The sequence below is a fragment of the Octopus sinensis genome, linkage group LG23 (genome assembly GCF_006345805.1).
Source record: "Octopus sinensis linkage group LG23, ASM634580v1, whole genome shotgun sequence".
NCBI classification, from domain to species: Eukaryota; Metazoa; Mollusca; class Cephalopoda; order Octopoda; family Octopodidae; genus Octopus; species Octopus sinensis.
In genome coordinates, this window is record NC_043019.1 from 29,133,597 (window position 1) to 29,153,825 (window position 20,229).

The 20,229-nt window shown below is 36.9% G+C and overlaps 1 protein-coding gene across 9 annotated transcripts in view; it reads right to left on the reverse strand.

Moving 5' to 3' along the window:
• Positions 1–20,229, reverse strand: part of LOC115223434 (tight junction protein ZO-1) — an 832,981-nt gene that overhangs the window by 285,911 nt on the left and 526,841 nt on the right. The window contains exon 1 of one of the 9 annotated variants that reach the window (XM_029793986.2): positions 14,558–14,699. The exons of the other annotated variants lie outside the window; for them this stretch is intronic. Within the exon in view, the coding sequence (XP_029649846.1) occupies positions 14,558–14,569 (12 nt within the window). The 5' untranslated portion in view covers positions 14,570–14,699. Of the gene's footprint in view, positions 1–14,557; positions 14,700–20,229 lie in introns of those variants that run through there. 9 annotated transcript variants of the gene reach the window in all.

A 20,229-nucleotide genomic window follows, 5' to 3' on the forward strand; every position in this document is an offset into this window, starting at 1 on the left:
AGACAACAGTAGGTAGGTCTGCTGTTTGGGTCATATGTATACATATACAAATATACAGTTTCCCTAGATTCTGTGTTTCTTACACACACATACATACACACACATGTATGCACACACATACACACACACACACTGCCTGAGGTCAATTATACTAATATTAAATAAATAAAAACATTTCTCTGATACACACCCACCAACACATAAACACACACACACACACACACACACACACACACACACACAAATGCTGTACACAAACACACCTTTTGTTCTGATTCAGGTGAGACTTACAGTCAGAAACTTGGGTCAAAAGAAATCAGTAGTTATTTGAGAAATATTTTACTTATTTATTCATTCATTCATTATTATTATATTATTATTATTATTATTATTATTATTATTATTATTATTATTATTATTATTATCATTTTCTTTTTTGACATTAGTTGCTACCGCTGCTACTACTACTGGTTAATACTTAAACAGGTTGTTGAAGAGAGAGAGAGAGAGAGAGGAGAGAGAGAGAGAGAGAGGTTAGTGATACAACAATGCACTGTCAAATACACATGTATAATAAAAATAATAATAATAATAATAACACAGGTATCCTTTAGTCACAAGGCTGAAGTGTCTGCGAATCATAAATGAAAAAGTATCCACTGCATTTAATGGCAGAGTGTAGCCGTATTTATTTTTTTTTTATATATTTCAGTGGTTTACATACAGCTTGGAAATTGTTTCATCTGGAGATCAGTGCAGCTATATCAAGATTCTTTAGAGTATAAAATATTATTTTACTTTTTATTCTCTGAAGCATGTAGATACAGCTGTGCTAATCACCAAATGAAGCAATTTGCAAGTTGTAGATAACCACTGAAATAATACAGTCTGTCTGCATATATGTAAGCATGTATGCAATATATATCATAGATTTTTTCCTGTTGTAGACAACAGAGGGTTCCACAATTTCTTGCTGAACATCCTGTGTGGCTGACTTGTTTATAGCAATGAAATATTTGTGCTGCACAGTAGTGATTTTTACTGCCATCAATTGACAATACCTGTACAGGTGTATGATGTCCCACACATCAGGTGTTGAAGTGATTGTAGAGCGATGTGCAATGAAATGCTCATGAACACAACGCATCACTTGGTCCAGAACTGGAAACCATGATCTTGTGAACTGGGAGTGTAACACCCAAACTACTAGACCACATGCCTCCCAATATATATGTGTATGTATATATACATGTGTGCGTGTGTATGTGAATATGTGTGGTAAATAGCTTGCTTACCAACCACATGGTTCCGGGTTCAGTCCCACTGCGTGGCACCTTGGGCAAGTGTCTTCTACTATAGCCTCGGGCCAACGAAAGCCTTGTGAGTGGATTTGGTAGACGGAAACTGAAAGAAGCCCGTTGCATATATGTATATATATATATGTATGTATATATGTTTGTGTGTCTGTGTTTGTCTCCCCAACATCGCTTGACAACTGATGCTGGTGTGTTTATGTCCCCATAACTATGTGGTTCAGCAAAAGAGACCGATAGAATAAGTACTAGGCTTCCAAAACATAAGTCCTGGGGTCGATTTACTCGACTAAAGGCGGTGCTCCACCATGGCCGCAGTCAACTGACTGAAACAAGTAAAAGAGATATATATATACATACACACACACATATATAAATGAGTAGCAGAAGTACAGATGTTAATCCATTATGGTTGTTTCTAACGACCCCTTTAATTGGTTAATGAAACTGTTTTCATCAGATGAATTCACGAACTTCAAAATGAAGGACATTCAGAATGATTTAACATAGTTTAAAACCCATGGAGTAAAAGCATTTACAGTGATTCTGCTATTATTTCAGCTATTATTTCTCTCTCTCTATATATATATATGTATGTATATACATGAGCAAAAGGAACCCCCCCACCCCCCGACCAATGGATGGTGCTGAGTTGTCAAACATTTAAACCAAATTTTCTCAAAACAACTTGTCCGACCAACCCATAGGCCTCCCTTTTGAGAAACACCGATTTAACCTAAATTTGAGACCCCAGCAAAAGAAGAAATAAAGATAGACTTTTTTTCTATTCCAAAGAAAAACGATTTTATTCACACAAATATGCAACCGGAGAGTTTAAAGTACTAGTAATGATAAGGCTGTTGACTAGGAGAACACAAACATGGTTTAAACAGTAAGCTTGGCAGGAAAGAAAATGTGCCCTTAAGCAGTACAAAAACATCAAAAAATGAAACGTGACAGAAGAAAAGCAGGACAAAAATAGCTTTATTGATCGCATTCTCACCTGGAATTGATTTTTGTAATTTTTTCAAGACTTATACATGCCCTGATACCGTCGGTATCTACATATCAAATCTGAGTGCAATTGGATGGAGGATGCCCGAGATCCGAGAAGACACACACACAGACAGACAGAATAGATTTTATATAAGATATATATATATATATATATATATATACACACACATACTCATACATATACACACATGCATATATGGGTACAGGATGTCACCAATAGTAAACAACATGAAATATGAAAACAAATGAGTTCAATATGCAAACAACGAGAGAAACAAATGGAAAACAGGACAAGTAACATAAAGAACAACCTTTCATAAGTTGTCAAATGTCTATCTACTCCTCATTTCAATCACTGAACAACAATATGAGTCTTCAAAGACAGTTGCACCCATAAGTACCAAAATAAAATTTGGGATTTGTGGAGGGTCAAAGTTAGGAACGAAAACAGGACATACAAGGAAATCGAACGAAAACAAACATGGAGGATCATTAGACCAGAATGAGGTTAAAATAGCGAATGCTGGAGAAATATTTTCTTTGAGAAGAAAAAAGAAAGAAGAGAGAGATAGGACACGTCCAGTCCTTAGGACAGTCCTGAAAGAAGGGAAAGATGATCACATGAGGAAAAGAAAGATGGACGATGATATATATACACACACACACACACACACTAACACACACACGTGTGCGCATATATGTATATTTATGTGTATATAGATATATACACACACATATATATACATATATATAAAACATTGTTTTAACATCCACTTTTCTATGACAGCATGGGTTAGATGAACCTTATTGAGTGAGGAGGTTTTCAGGTGCTCATTTTGTGACCAACCCTCATGTTTCCTCACATGTACTGTTTTGTATGATTTGGTTAAATTGATAAAAAGAATAAAGTGAATTTGCTGCAGGGAGTGGAAAATCCAGAGTTTTGCATAGAGTCCTTCTTCAAGGAAACACTGAAAGGAAAGAAACTAATGAGAATCCTCAGAAATTTACAGGAGTGGCTGTGTGGTAAGTAGCTTGCTAACCAACCACATGGTTCCGGGTTCAGTCCCACTGCGTGGCATCTTGGGCAAGTGACTTCTGCTATAGCCCTGGGCCGACCAATGCCTTGTGAGTGGATTTGGTAGACGGAAATTGAAAGAAGCCTGTCGTATATATGTATATATATATATATGTATGTGTGTGTATGTGTTTGTCCCCCTAGCATTGGTTGACAACCGATGCTGGTGTGTTTACGTCCCCGTAACTTAGCAGTTCGGCAAAAGCGACCGATAGAATAAGTACTGGGCTTACGAAGAATAAGTCCCGGGGTTGATTTGCTCGACTAAAGGCGGTGCTCCAGCATGGCCGCAGTCAAATGACTGAAACAAGTAACAGAGAGAAAGAGAGATCCTCTAAGTTAGAAAATCGAATAATGCCCATGATCTTCTCTGGCACACCATAGTGTCGTAAAATGTCCCAGATTGTCAGGCTGTTTATACTGTCAAATGCTTTTTCAAAGTCGATGAAGCACAAATAGAGTGACGTTTGCCATTCCATTGTCTGCTCCACAATGACTCAGAGCGTCACAGTGTGGTCCGTGCATGATCTCTCAAGCCAATCACAATCGAGGGGGCACCTGTGGAGGACGTTAGTGAGTTTGAGTTTGTCTATCTTGGCAGCAAGATCAGCAATTCAGGTGGATCAGACGAAGACATCACAGTAAGAAGCAAGAAGGCTTGGCAAGCCTTTGTTATTCTTTGGCCAATATGGAAGTCCATTGCCATCTCAAATCGAACTAAACTCCTCTAATTTAGTTCAAATGTAAAATCTGTGCTTTTGTATGGCGCCGAAACATTGAGAGCCACCTGCAGCAGCTACAAGAAGATCCAGACCTTCATCAACAAATGTCTCCGGCAGATCCTCCATCTGAAGTGGTTCGACAGAGTGCCTAACACCAACATGTGGGAAAGGGCCAACCAGGAGCCCATATGTGTTCAGATTAGATGAAGGAAATGGAGATGGATGCAGAAAGAATCCTCAAATGTTACACGACAAGCACTTGACTGGAACCTGCAAAGGAAAAGGAAGCGAAGACGCCCGAAGCAGATATGGAAGCGGAGCATTTTGGATGAGCTCAAGACCACCGGCCTGACATGGGAAGCAGCCAAGAAACACGCCAATGACCGCAAAAAGTGGAAAACAAGGTGATGATGATGATGATGACGTTCATGTATACTCCAGTATGGAAGTAACTTCACTGTGTTTGTTCCCCCAACATCGCTCGACAACCGATGCTGGTGTGTTTACGTTCCCGTAGCAGTTTGGCAAAAGAGACCGATAGAATAAGTACTAGGCTTACAAAGAATAAATCCTGGGGTCGATTTGCTCGAATAAATGCGGTGCTCCAGAATGACCACAGTCAAATGACTGAAACAAGTAAAAGACTAAAGATTGTGTATATAGGCATAGGAGTGGCTGTGTGGTAAGTAGTTTGCTTACCAACCACATGGTCCTGGGTTCAGTCCCACTGCGTGGCACCTTGGGCAAGTGTCTTCTACTATAGCCTCGGGCCGACCAAAGCCTTGTGAGTGGATTTGGTAGATGGAAACTGAAAGAAGCCCATCGTATATATGTATATATACATATGTATGTGTTTGTCCTCCCAACATCACTTGACAACCGATGCTGGTGTGTTTACGTCTCTGTAACTTAGCAGTTTGGTAAAAGAGACCGATAGAATAAGTACTAGGCTTACAAAGAATAAATCCTAGGGTCAATTTGCTCGACTAAATGCAGTGTTCCAGCATGGCCACAATCAAATGACTGAAACAAGTAAAAGAGTAAAGAGTAAAGATTGTATATATATATATATATATATGAAATAGTCTTCTGGTACCAAATGTAACTCACAAGACACTGAGTCAATAACCTAAGGCAATGTTATAAGATAACTTGCTAAATTGCCCAAGGTTTCATATTGCTGGATCACAATCAGATTCACATGGGTTGGTTGTGAAGTGGAACTTCATAACCACTCAACCATCCTGCACTCGACAAAGTCAGTGTTAAGGGGCAGCGATGGGTAACTTTGCCTATCAATCACTGAACACAAATCAGGCACAATAACTGAGATGGTGATATCAAATAGTAATATCTCCGACAGGTGAAATAGGTGAAGTTTAGCAGGATATCAGAGATATTAATCATTTTGGTTTAGTTTGATGAACCAGAGAGGCGGGGAGAGAGAGAGAGGAAGAAAGAGAGGGGATAGAGGAGAGGTAGAAAGAGCCAGTGTCAAAGAATGAGAGAGAGAGCGAGAAAGAAAGAGAGATTGTCAAAGAAAAAGAGAGAGGGGAGGAGGAGACACACATTGTAAAAGAAAGAAGAGAGAAGGGGAGACACACACAGAAAGCAAGAGATGAGAGATGGGGAGACATACTAAGCAAAACAGAGGAGAGAGAGAGAGAGTGTGTGTGTGTGAAAGAGAGAGAGAGTGTGTGTGAAAGAGAGAGAGTGTGTGTATGTGAAAGAGAGAGAGAGAGTGTGTGTGTGTGAAAGAGAGAGTGTGTGTGAAAGAGAGAGAGAGAGCAAGACAAAGTGAAGAGAGAGAGAGGTATGAAAATATTATTGTATTGAATCCATCTAGTTTCAATATAAAATGGATCTGACATTTGAAACGCATCTGAATAAGCCCAAACATGAAAACTACCATGAAGAAGCCTTTGTGTGGTTACATCAGTCGATCTGCTAGAAATAGCAGTTAAATCTCCCACTAAGCATACTGTCTTAAGTAATAACGATACATTAGATTTTAGAGAATAAAAATTCCTCTATGCCAGTGGTTCTGAACCATTTTTTTTACCTATGGAACCCTTTCATTCCTATTTTACTTGGGTGAACCCTCATAACCGTTCTGTGTTTAAGAAATCCTATTATACTTTTATAATTGGATATTATTAGGAATTGTAAAAAAAAAAAAAATTCTTAAAATATTTTGTGTATTGTAGATGTATAACCAATTTATTGAATGTAAATTTTAACAACAAAATCTTATGTCAACCCCCAAGAGCTGTATGGAACCTGGTTGAAAAGCACTGCTCTATGCAGTCACACCGGCTGCCAGATATAGCAGTCAGATCACCTTCAAATCATATCCTAACATCTTAACAGTTAAGTTGGATTAATCAGAGTTCTACTGTGTGAGGATCACAGGTACGAGGTGTTCTAAATTGCAAGACTGTGCACCAGAGAGAACCAAAATGTGAGTGAGTGAGCAGCGTGTATGGATAGATAATGACACATACTTGCACCAATTGATTCTTAAAAGAAAGTGCGCTATGAAAGGTTATGCTGACACAAGCACTGTAGAGGTTATAAAGTAAATCACGAAATCAAACACCTGAAAAAAATTACACTGAGCGCAAGATTCCTCAGATTGTGCATTTTACCCAGAATATCGTGAAGTTGTGTAATATACTATCACTGCTTGGTTCAGACGAAAGACAGGAAAGATAAAGGAGATATTATTCAGTGAATCAGTAATTAAGATGATTTGATCTCATGATACCTTTGTTTGTAGTTAATGATGTGGACAGCAAAATATAATATACCACTAACGAGAGTTAGGCTGGTTCTATGCAAATCTATGTAAATATTACTATATTGATAATGACAACCAAATTGATTAATCAATCTTTTCCTCTTTCTATCTGTCTCTTTATTTCATATATGTGTATGTGTGTGTGTGAGTATCTGTGAATACACAATATGTATGTGTATGTATATTACATGGTGTGTGAGCATGTTTATGTGTGTGTGTATGTATGTATATGAAAGGAAAATAAAAGGCAAAAGAGATGACAAAGGAATAGACAGTGGACTCATAGTCGAGTGCCTGAGTAACAGATTATCGCTTCATTGGAACCTCAAAAATGAATTCTACACCAGGTTATTAGTATCACAATGCCTAAGTGAAATATAATATGTGTGTGTGTGTGTGGAGATGTGTGGTTTAGTGGTTAGGGTGTCAGTATCATGATCGTAAGATTGTAGTTTCGATTCCTGGACCAGGCGACGCGTTGTGTTCTTGAGCAAAACACTTCATTTCACGTTGCTCCAGTCCACTCAGCTGGCAAAAATGAGTAACGCTGCAATGAACTGGTGTCCCATCCAGCCATCCAGTTGGGGAACACATAAACCATTGAAACCAGGAAACCGGACCCGTGAGCCTGGCTAGGCTTTAAAAGGGCTCAAAAAAAAAATTTATATATATATAAAGTCAGCAGACTCACAGATCCGTTAGCACTTTGAACAAGTTGCTTAGTGCCATTCCTTGTGGCTCTTTACATTCTGAGTTCAAATTCTGCCATGGTTGACTTTGTCTATCAACATTTCTGGGTCGATAAAATAAAATACCATTGAAATACTGGGATTGATATAATCAACTAGTCCCACTACAATCAAATTTCAGGCTGTGTGTCTATATTAGAAACAACACACATGCATGCATGTGCGCACACACACACACACACACAAAAAGAATGTGTTTATATTCTTCATTTGATCACAGCAAGGCTTTGTAACATGCACATGTTACACACACACACACACACACACATACAAGCATGGATGTGTGGATAAAAATTTACTTTCCAACCATGTGGTTTCCTGTTTAGCTCTACTGTCTTCTACTATAGCCCCAGGCCGTGGATATGTATGCATACATGTGTGTGTGTGTGTGTGTGTGTGTGTGTGTGTGTGTGTGTGTGTGTGTATGCAGAGTTGTTTGTGTGTATGTTTCCTTGTCTTGACTTTGCCTGATAGCTGTACAAGGAGGTGCTGAAAAGTTCCTGGCTTTGGGCAAAAGAAAATACAAGAGGACCAGTTACTTACGATTTTATTCAACATATTCCCCTCTTAGATTCACACACTTATTGCAGTAGTTCTTCATTTTTCCTACGCTCTGTGAAAGGACTCGGAAACTTGGAACTCCAGCCAGGCCTTTCATGATACCCTTAAAGCCAGGAACTTTGTAGCACCCCCTCATAAGTGAGTGTCACTATCACACATGCAGTGTTTTTCATTTCCAATCTTCCACAAAAACATGCCCAGACACAAGGCAGTAACACCTTGCTTGTTAAAAGGGAGAGTCGGCAGTACGTAGAGTATCTGACCACAGAAAATCTGCACCAGCCAGTTCCATGTGACCCATGCCAGCACAGAAAAGGGGGTCAGCTGGCAGAACTTTCACCATGCTGGGCAAAATGCTTAGCAGCATTTCATTTGTCTTTATGTTCTGAGTACAAATTCCACCAAGGTCAACTTCGCCTTTCATCTCTCTTGAGGACTGGGGTCAATGTAACTAGCTTATCCCCTCCTCTGAACTTGCTGGCCTTGTGCCAAAATTTGAGACCAATATTAATGAATTTATTGTATATAGTGCTCAGGTGTACTACAACTCATCAGAAAAAGTAGCCGAAAAATATGAACAGTACATAAAATAACACACAGGAAGTGAACGGTGGATGAGTCATTTAAAAAAATAAAGAGGACAAGGGCATCAGGTGTCCTGTTGGCAAATTTCAGGAAGCATGGAAGTTTTGAAGGATGATGAAGACAGATGAAAAACCAGAAAAAGAAATAGAGTGCATGAAAGAAAGAAAAAGCCAGAGTAGAGAGAAAGTTAGTGACAGAACATCTGTATAAGAGAAATAGAGAAAGAGAGGGAGAGAGAGAGAGAGAGAGACAGAGAGAGAGACAGACAGACAAATAGAGAGACAGAGAGTACCATCATCACCACAACCATCCACATCACAATCACTACCACTATTAATACCATGCTATAAGAAGGAGGAGGATGGTCACTGCTGGAATACTTATTGATCTGATCAAAGGTCTGCAGAATCAGGTCCGACCTGGGGCTAAACAACTTCATTTGCATCATCCGAATCGCTTTATAGAGAGACTCAGAGAGACTCGAGTGACAAACAACAGTCTGCTAGGCCAAGGTGATTTTACAGCATGGAAAATATTGTTACAGTAAAGAATGCTACAGTGTGTATTTATTGTTACACCTGAGTTGAAGGTTGGTCTTGTGAATATTTCAAATTGAAGGAACTAGTGACATCGATGAGAGAATTTGATGGGGGGGGGGGTGTAGAGAGATAAAGAAAAACTTTTAAAGTTCAATTTAAATTATTATTTTTTACATCAATACAATACAGTTTTGTATGTAATACAACCTCCAAATTTTTTTACCTAAAAATCAGCCACATATTTTTTCTTCTTACTGTATTTTCAGCATACAAGTCGACATAGTATGTAGTGTAAACATTCACACCTTGTCGTTACCTTTTCCAAGTTCCCATGGTATTTTACGATCTGCCAAAGTTGACTTGGTGTACAAGTCAACTTACCCCTTTTTTTTTTTTTTCCGCAATAAATTTTGGTCTGAAAAATTCGACTTGTAAACCGGAAAATATGGTACCACTTTTATTTCACAATGAAATATAAATGCTACTTGGCAATTGTGACCCTGATATTTTGTGTTAAATTTCTTGCATTATGTATGCAGAGCAGCCAAACCAGTGAGTCCCTGAAGTTATTTTCTATGGTATATTTTGAATAAGAAGGCGGCGGGCTGGCAGAATTGTTAGCACACCGGGCGAAATGCGTAGCCGTATTTCGTCTGCTGTTATGTTCTGAGTTCAAATTCCGCCAAGGACGACTTTACCTTTCATCCTTTCGGGGTTGATAAACGACTTAATCCGTTTGTCTGTCCTTGTTTGTCCCCTCTGTGTTTAGCTCCTTGTGGGTAGTAAAGAAATAGGTATATTTTGAATACTTGCTTAAAGAATATAGCAATGCCAAATCAGAATACACCAATGTAAACTTTTCAGTCCCAAATAATGGTTGTGGTTATGAAGTTGTTTTGCAAACAAGTTGGTTCCACGTTTGATCCTCCAGCTGAAAAAGCTTGGGTAGGTACATCCTACTATTGTCTTAGATTTAGCAATAATGTTTCAGAAGTGGAATTAGGTAAACGGAAAATTTGTAGAAGTCCACAATCTGTGTGTATTTTTTTTTATTTGTTTCAGTCATTTGACCACGGCCATGTGGGGGCACTGCCTTGAAGAGTTTTAGTCAAACAAATCAACCTCAGGACCTTTTTTTAAAGCCTAGTATTTATTCTATCAGCCTCTTTTGCTGATCCATTAAGTTATGAGGATGTAAACACACCACCACCAGTTGTCAAGCGCTGGTGGAGGACAAACACAAACTCAAAGAGAGTGAGACACACACACACACACACATATGACAGGCTTCTTTCAGTTTCAGCCTACCAAATCCACTCACAAGGCTGTGGTTAGAACAAGATTATAGTAGAAGACACTTGCCCAAGGTGCCACGCAGTGAGACTGAACCTGGAACCATGTGTTTGGGAAGCTCACTTCCTACCACACAGCCACGCCAGGGCTGAAGGTAAGAATGCATGCATATATGAATAAAAATACACATGTATCTATGAATGTAGCCGTGTCTGTATGTTTGTTTTGTTAATGTATATGAGTGAAAGATGTAAACATTATTGAGAAAACTGATAAACCAGTACGTTCAAACAGAATCTCTTGTGATATTTGCTGTGCCCAAGTTTTACAGGCAATCCCTTGCCATCATCCCAACATAAATGTAGTGAACTTGGGCTAAACCAGTGGTTCTCAAACACTTCTTGCCTATGGACCCATTTGATTCCTATGTTACTTGGATGGAACCCTTATAGCCATTCAATGTTTAAAAAAAAAAATCTTCAATAAATTTTTATGATTAGATATTATTAGGAACTGTATAAAAAGCTGCAAAAATATTTTTTTGTATTGTTGAAATATAAGCAAGTTATTGCACACAAATTTTAACAATAAAATCTTAAATGAACCCCCATCTCCCTTGCAACGGTCATATGGTCCCCAGGTGAGAAGCACTTTGTTAACCCTTTCATTACCAACCCAGCTGAAACCAGCTCTGGCTCTGTAGTACAAATGTCTTGTTTTCATAAGTTCTGAATTAAAATCTTCCACCAAATCTAAGTCACAATTTATGTTCCTAACACTAGCTGAATGATAACAAAGTTATTTTACTAAATTCTTTGTTATATTTAAAGTAATTGAAAGAAACACAGAGCATCCCAAAATAAATACGGTAACGAAAGGGTTAAACAGTCACAACAAATCCTTATGAAAATATTGACTAGTGATGCAATGCAGAACATTAAAAAAAGTCAAAACTTCATCAACTCATTACCAAGGCAAGTACTAAATCAGAGGAACCGATAGGTAAAAGAAGAATAGAAGACATTTTCCTCAATGAAAGTATGTATTGTTTTGTGCTTTTTTTTTTGCTTTTTTTTTTTTGACATAAATTACATTTATAAAATTATATTGGAAAGTTTAAAAACCAATGTAGAAGGAAATCTCATTTATCTCAACAAAAGCTAAATAGTTTCTAGCAATCTTAAGACATTACTTTCAATATCACCAACTTTACTCTGCATATATATATTTTGGCACTGAAATCAGAAATTGGAAACAGCACAAGATTCCAGCATAACTTGGAGTGGTGATGGTCGTGGTGGCAATGACGATAAATATAAACACAGTAAATTTTGTAAAAATAAACAACACACACACACACACACATACATACATATACACACATATAACATAAAAATAGATTAAAATTTAGAGAAAAAATTCTAAAATTTCTCTAAGCTTGTGTGAATGTGTGTATGGCCATTTGTATAATATATACACACACACACATACATACACACATGCATGCATGCAGACATGCACACACAGACAAATGCTGATTCAACATGAGTTATTGATAAATAAATAAATAAATAAATAAATGTACAGTCACATCCACATACACTTAGTCTTGCTGTGAAAATCAGGCCCTTGAGAAGGATTTTTTTTTTTTTTTTTTTTGCGGCTTTTTGGGGATGAAAACGGAACCTATAACTTTTGTTATTATTTTGCAGAATTCTTTCATCTCTCCCTCTGCAATGTGTATGAGTGATAATATACGCAGCATAAGTGTAAAGATATTAACACCTCAGAAAAGAATATAGAGAGCGAGAGAGAGAGAGAGAGAGAGAGGAAAGAGGGAAAGAGAGAGCAGAGAGAGAGAGAGAGAGAGCAATGAAGTAGCTTGCATTGTTTTTGTTTACAGTTTAAAAGCAAGAGAGACATATGGTCCGACTGGATAGACTGATAGACAGACAGATTAGTTAGGCAGACGCAGTACAAATAGTTAAAAATAACAACAAGACATAACAACAACAACAACAACAACGATGATAATAATCATAATGATAATAATCATAATAATAATAATAATAATAATAATAATAATAATAATGAATGGCTGCAGTCCAATAAGTGAAACAAAACAAAAAATGACAAATAACAACATCAACAAGCAGTATGTATGTATGTATGTATGTATGTGTGTGTGTGTGTGTATGTATGTATGTGTGTATGTATGTATGTATGTGTACATGAAGTTACGTATATATGTAGGTAGGTAAATATAGTTGTATGTCTATGTGTGTGTATGTATACAAACCACGAGTATGTATGTATGTATGTATGTATGTATGTAAGTGTGCATGAAGTACATATGTAGGTAGGTAGGTACATAGATTGTATGTCTATGTGTGTGTATGTATACAGATTACGAGCTTGTATGTATTGCATGTGTGTACGTATGTATGTATAAAGTTAGGTATGTAGGTATGCAGACTGGTACTTATATTTATATATATCTGTGTGTGTGTATGTATACAAACTACAAGCCTGTATGTATGTATGAAGTTAGGTATGTAGATAGCTACATATATTTCGTATGTCTATATGCATTTGTAGTTATACCAACTCCAAGCCTGTATGTATATGTGTGTGTATATACCAGTGTATGTTGTATGTAGGCATGCCATGGCATGTCCATATCTCTGTGTGCTTTCATTTATAGATGCATACAAATACACTAGTAGGTGAATATGTGTGTGTATATATATATATACACAAATTACAGCCTAAAGAATGCATGTATGACACATACATGCATCTACATGTATACATGTCATTTTGTATGAATCTGTTTTGATTTACGTATGTGTCCATATACATGTTTGGCCATGTATATTCATGTGTAAATACTACAGGCTGAAGTGTGTATATATATATGTGTATATATATATATGTGTGTATATATATATTTGTCTCTGATCATGTATGTGTATAACTACATGCATTTCAATATGCATGTGAACCTGTATGTTTTGACTTATGAATATATATACACATACATATGTATACACTACAAGTTTAAAGCATGTCCGTATGTATAGCGTGCACACGTGTTTGTGCGTATGCATGCGTGTGTGTGCATACACGCATCTCACTATATGCATGAGTGTAAATGGTTTTAGTTATGTATGTGTACATGAAGTGTGTATATATATATTTGTCTCTGATCATGTATGTGTATAACTACATGCATTTCAATATGCATGTGAACCTGTATGTTCTGACTTATGAATGTATATACATACATATGTATACACTACAGGTTTAAAGCATGTCCGTATGTATAGCGTGCACGCATGTTTGTGCGTATGCATGCATGTGTGCATACACGCATCTCACTATATGCATGGGTGTAAATGGTTTTAGTTATGTATGTGTACATGAACAAATGTTTACAACTATAGTTATACACACTACAGGCAAAAGTATAAATACATGTAGGTAGATATGCTTGTACATGCATGCGTGAGCATAACTGCCTGTGTGTGGGTGGTTATACATACACACATATATATATATATATATATACACACACACACAAACATACAGGATTATAGTGACATTTATAAAGAGGAGCCAAAATATGTGAAGTCTCTTTCTAACAGTCACACACAGTAACTTCATAGAATGGTAAGAAGTAAGACCAGTAACAATGACAGTGGAAGATGTATTACTGAGATGTACTTACAGAAGAAATAAGAAGAAGGAGGCGGCGAAGATGGAGAAGAGGGCCCAGACAGGAAAAGCATAAACCAAGCAGGTAACGATATCAAACAAGAAAGATTGGAAGAAAGAAAGATAGAAGGAATAACAACATTGAATTATTATTATTATTATTTTTTTTTACATAAATGTTACCTCAATTTCCATCAATTTTTCGAGCTCTACTGATGATTTCAGTGGAAAAATCAAAATCCTGAAGTAGTTGAAGGAAAGAAAAGAGGAGAGGAGAGGAGAGAAAGAAGGAAAAAAGAATGAAGAATTATGGAAAGAGAAGAGAGAGAGAGAGAGAGAGAGAGATGTGGAGAAAAAAATGAAAGAAAAATAATAAGAGTGTGGATGATAGATAGAAAGAGGGAGTGATTTTGTAATGAAGAAAGTGTAACAAAAGAATGAGAGAGAAAAAGAGAACTGGAGTGACAGATACAGGAATAAAAGCAAGAAAGAGAGAATAAAATAGCAAGCGATGTAGAGATAAAATGAGAGGGAAACAGATGGAGAGAGAGAAAATGGGAGAGAGAGAGTGAGTGAGAGACAGATGGAGTGAGCCCCACACAAAAAGGCTCCCAAAGGCTTCTGGCTTTCTGTGTTGTTGAGTTTAGAGTAATTTCTCCTTTGTTGTTGTTGTTGTTGTAGTGGTTGTGGTGGTTGTTGTCAAAAACCAGAAAGGAGGAGGAGTAAAAGGAGGGAAGGTAAGAGAGAGAGAGAGCGAGCAAGTGTGGGAGGAAGGGAGGTGAGGAGAACAAGCTAAGAAATCTAAAACTGAAACCAGAGATTCTTAAAGGAGACAGAGCAGGGAAAGAAGGAAGGAAGGAAGGAAGAAAGACTTGGGTTGAAGAAGAAGAAAAAGAAGAAAAAGAATACAAAAAGAAAAAGAAAAAAAAGATGGAGATGAAGAAGAAGTAGAAGCTGAAACCAGGAACTACCAGCCTTGCCACTATTCACCAGAAACAGAGAAAGAGAGAAATAGATAGAAGGAGAGAGAGAGAGAGAGAGAGAATTAAAGAGGCAGTAGTCTGTATATGCATAAGGACATTTCTACCATATATTATTACATAGCTTCTTTTCTGTTGTTCAGCTGGGGTTTGGTAAGAAGTCCCACCATAAATCACTGTCCCCTCTCTGCCCCCCCCCATCTCTCTCTTAGTCTCACTTGGCTGCTCCTTACCCTCCTTACAACCACCAACTTGCTGGAACTCCAAGCGGAAAAAGAGAAGTGAGCCTACTAGAAATAGCAGTCGAATCTTCCCTCAGATCATGCCTTACCTTACGTGTTGTTTTCAAAAGCAAAATAATAAAAAAAAAAAAAAAAAAAAGGGAAGGACTCACAGGCTCAAACGTTAGATGATGTAGTCCTAAACTGTTTTGAAATGAGGGGAAAAAAAAAAAAAGAAAAAAAATGGAAATGTGATGGTCATGACTGGAACGTCTTTTGATCACAGGTCCGTTCAAACAAGGTTGATTTGGGGTTAAACACCACCGCCAACAACAACAACAACCACAGATCATACAATAAACAACTTCTCTCATACAAGTGGAGTTTTGTAACAAGACCTACCACAACTCCACCCCCTCCTCTGTCCCCACTTCTCTTTCTCCTCCAACTTCATCCCCTCCCCAACCAACACGCTAGAATTCCAAAGGGAGTGAGGCGAATGCCTTTATGTGGTCATTCAACCTTCTAGACATAGCTGTCAAAACTCCCTCAAAACACAGTCAATCATTTTAACCCCTTTTGTTAACATATTCCTGTTCAAATACACTGCCGTTGTTTCAATTGATTTTTTCAAAAATAATGAAGAATTTAGTAAAAAGACTTTGTCATTGTTAAGCTGGAGTTTGGAATTTTGATTGAAGGTTTTAATTTAGATTACTTTAAAACAGGAAGTTTGTATCACAGAATCAGGGGTGGTCTCAGATGGGTTCATATCAAAAGGGGTTGAAAGGGACATATTAGACAATGTAATATAATGGTACAATAATAAAAGTCATGAAGGTCACGTTTGGATTGTCTTTTGACCACAGGGCCGACCTGGTGCTATATAATTACTAACAGATTTTTTACTACAATGCGCCCCTTTAAATATTTATGCAGATACTGCATTAAATAATGGAAGGGGCACATTTTGGGGGAGGGGAAAGTCGATTACATCGACCTTAGGGCTCAACTGGTATTTATTGTAATGACTCCAAAATGATGAAAGCAAAATCAACCTTGGCCAAATTTAAACTTAAAATGTAAGGGACCATCAACACCATAATAACAATAATAATAATAATACAAAAAGAAAGACAATCAATAATAATTATATTTCTTCCTTTCTTTCTCTTCCAACCCACAATTTTGTAAATTATTCTTCATATTGTTAAATGAATATTTTAAACAAAAAAAGTTTCATTTTTGAGAATATTAATTAAACATGAAACTCAATATCATATATATATATATATATATATATATATATATATGGGTTGGACGGTTCACAGACCCCAGTTGAACCGTCCAACCCATGCTAGCATGGAAAGCGGACGCTAAATGATGATGATGATGATATATCGTTTTGGGATTTGGTTTGCAAGATTCTTTATGTGAGTGCGTGTGTTGAAGCATATTCTGTTGTGTCTGGAAAGAGTTATTTTCTTTTTCTGCCTTATAATTTCACACACTCACTGGTAATAGTCTTGACTCTTGAAAAGGTTGCAAGACGCAACAAAAATTTTAAGAAAATAAAAATAAGGAATAAGTGGAAATTTTACCAGTGAGTGTGTTAAATTATAAGGCACAAAAAGAAAATGACTCTTCCTAGACACAACAGTATATATATATATATATATATATATATATATATATATAGAGAGAGAGAGAGAGAGAGAGAGAGGGAGATAGATATACACACATATACATATATCACGCGCGCGCACACACACACACATACTTATATATACATATAAATATATATTTTTTAAAATCCTTACAGACATACAGGTATTGTGTAAAGAAGTGTGTTCTTTTACAAGTGCATTTGTATATCTATTTTTAAATACACATATATATACACATGCACATATGTACGTGGTGTATGGATGCATGTGTATGCACGTGTATGTGTGCATGTGTGTGTGTGCATGATGTATGTATGTGTGCCTGTATATATATATATATATACATATGTGTATATGTATGAATGTTCATTCGAGTTTGATGATTCACAACCTCACAATGTGCCTCCCTCAGGCGACCAAATGTTTTATTGTTTTTTTTTTTTGCTGTTTCAACGGTTACATTTAGTAAGAAACTCTGAGTAACAATGGAATGAGTCATCATCAGCTTTGAAGAAATAAATGAACTCTACATGTATTGAGTACTTCTTATCCTGTCTGTACAGCCAAATGTGTGCACATATATATATATATATACATACATACATACATACAGGCATATATATATATACACATATATACACATACATAGAGGCATATATATATATACACACACACACACACATACATAGAGGCATATATATATATATATATATATATCCAAAGGGTTTTTAACCCAATATTTACAAACAATTGTTTATAGCTCTATCTGCTTCAAGATCTACCATTTCCAAAAAGGATTATTTCAAGTTCTTGAAACTTCTATATTCCTATGACGCCAAAAATATATGTATGCATGTATGTATGTATGTATGTATGCATGCATGCATGCATGTATGTATGCATGTATGCATGTAATGTATGTATGTATGTATGTATGCATGTATGTATGCACGCATGCATGTATGTATTTATGTATGTATGTATGTGCATGAATATCAGATAAATGGAGATTTAGAAATCCAAGCTGTATCAGATGTGTGGACAGTATTCTTAAAAGGAAACCATTCATACAAACTGAAATTCCAGGGATAATCATTAGTCATGGAGTATAGTACGGTAGTAGGCCCATGAATGGGGGTTATGGCATTACACACATTTCAGTTGTTTTGCCAACAACAGGGATCAGCTACATCATGAATATAGATATAAATGATTGTGTGACCTTACATTGTATTAGATGTGATCCATGTATTGTTGAAACGATCATGATGAAGGAGTAACTGTAACACCATAACCTCCATTCTTGGACTTATATGATACATATATATATGTGTGTGTGTGTGTGTGTGTGTGTGTGTATATGTGTATATATATATGTGTGTGTGTGTATATATATATATATGCATGCTTATATGATGCATATAACATATATATATATATATTTTTATTTTATAGAAGGAGCTTCTACAGGACTAGAACTGTTTCATTCAAAAGAAATCATCAGGCAGCATTTACTCTGCTATGTATTGAGTACCTTATTTACTGTGGTTAACCCCGACTCAACCCGGGACCAACATATATATATATATATATATATTTATATATATATATATATATATATATATATATAGGCCTACATATAAGACTAAAAGGGTACATATATGCATATGTAAAAACAATACAAACTGGGACAAGAACGCAAAACATTTAGAAGACAATACAAAAAACACGGACGGGACATTTGAAGCCTTCAATCTTCAGTCAAGAGATTGAAGGCTTCGAATGTCCCGTCCGTGTTTTTTGTATCGTCTTCTAAATGTTTTGCGTTTTTGTCCCAGTTTGTATTTTTTTACATATGCATATATATATATAGGCCTATATACATATATACACATACACAAATTGCATAAGTGTGTGCATATATATTACATATTTATTAAATATGTGGCTGCGTGATAAGAAGCTTGCTTTCCAACCACATAGTTCAGGGTTCAGTCCCACTGTGTGGTACTTTGGACAAACGTCATCTACTATAGCCTTGGGCCAGCCAAAGCGTTGTGAGTGGATATGGTAGACAGAAACTGAAAGATGCCTGTTGCATATATATATATGTATATATATGTGCATATCTTTGTGTCTGTCTTCCAACACCACTTGACAACCAGTGCTGGTGTGTTTATGACCCTAGTGGTTCAACAAAAGAGACTGCTAGAATAAATACTAGGCTTTAAAAGAAGATAAGTACTGGGGTTGATACATTTGACTGACCACAGTGAAATGACTGAAACAAGTAAAAGATAGGAGTGGCTGTGTGGTAAGTAGCTTGCTTACCAACCACACGGTTCCGGGTTCAGTCCCACTGCATGGCACCTTGGGCAAGTGTCTTCTACTATAGCCTCGGGCCGACCAAAGCCTTCTGAGTGGATTTGGTAGACGGAAACTGAAAGAAGCCCGTTGTATATATATATATATATATATATATATATATATGTGTGTGTGTGTTTGTCCCCCCCAACATCGCTTGACAACCGATGCTGGTGTGTTTACATCCCCGTTACTTAGCAGTTCGGCAAAAGAGACCAATAGAATAAGTACTAGGCTTACAAAGAATAAGTCCTGGGGTCAATTTGCTAGACTAAAAAGGCGGTGCTCCAGCATGGCCGCAGTCAAATGACTGAAACAAGTAAAAGAATAAAGAAAAAGAATATATATATATATATACATACATACACACGCATGTATATACATATCCCCCTTAGCATTTTGCCAGTACAAGAAATCAGTGATTTGTAAGGTCCCTAAATTTTAACGGTGAATGAAGGATACAGTCGATCAGTCAATTCTTCAGTTTGGTACAGGCACTTACATTAGTGTGTGTAAGTTTGTTCCTTCTCAAGCCATGCCTGGCTCATAGGGCCAGTTTCCCGGTTTCCTTGGCGTATAGGTTCCCCACCTGGACGGGACGCCGGGCCGTCACAAGTGAGCTG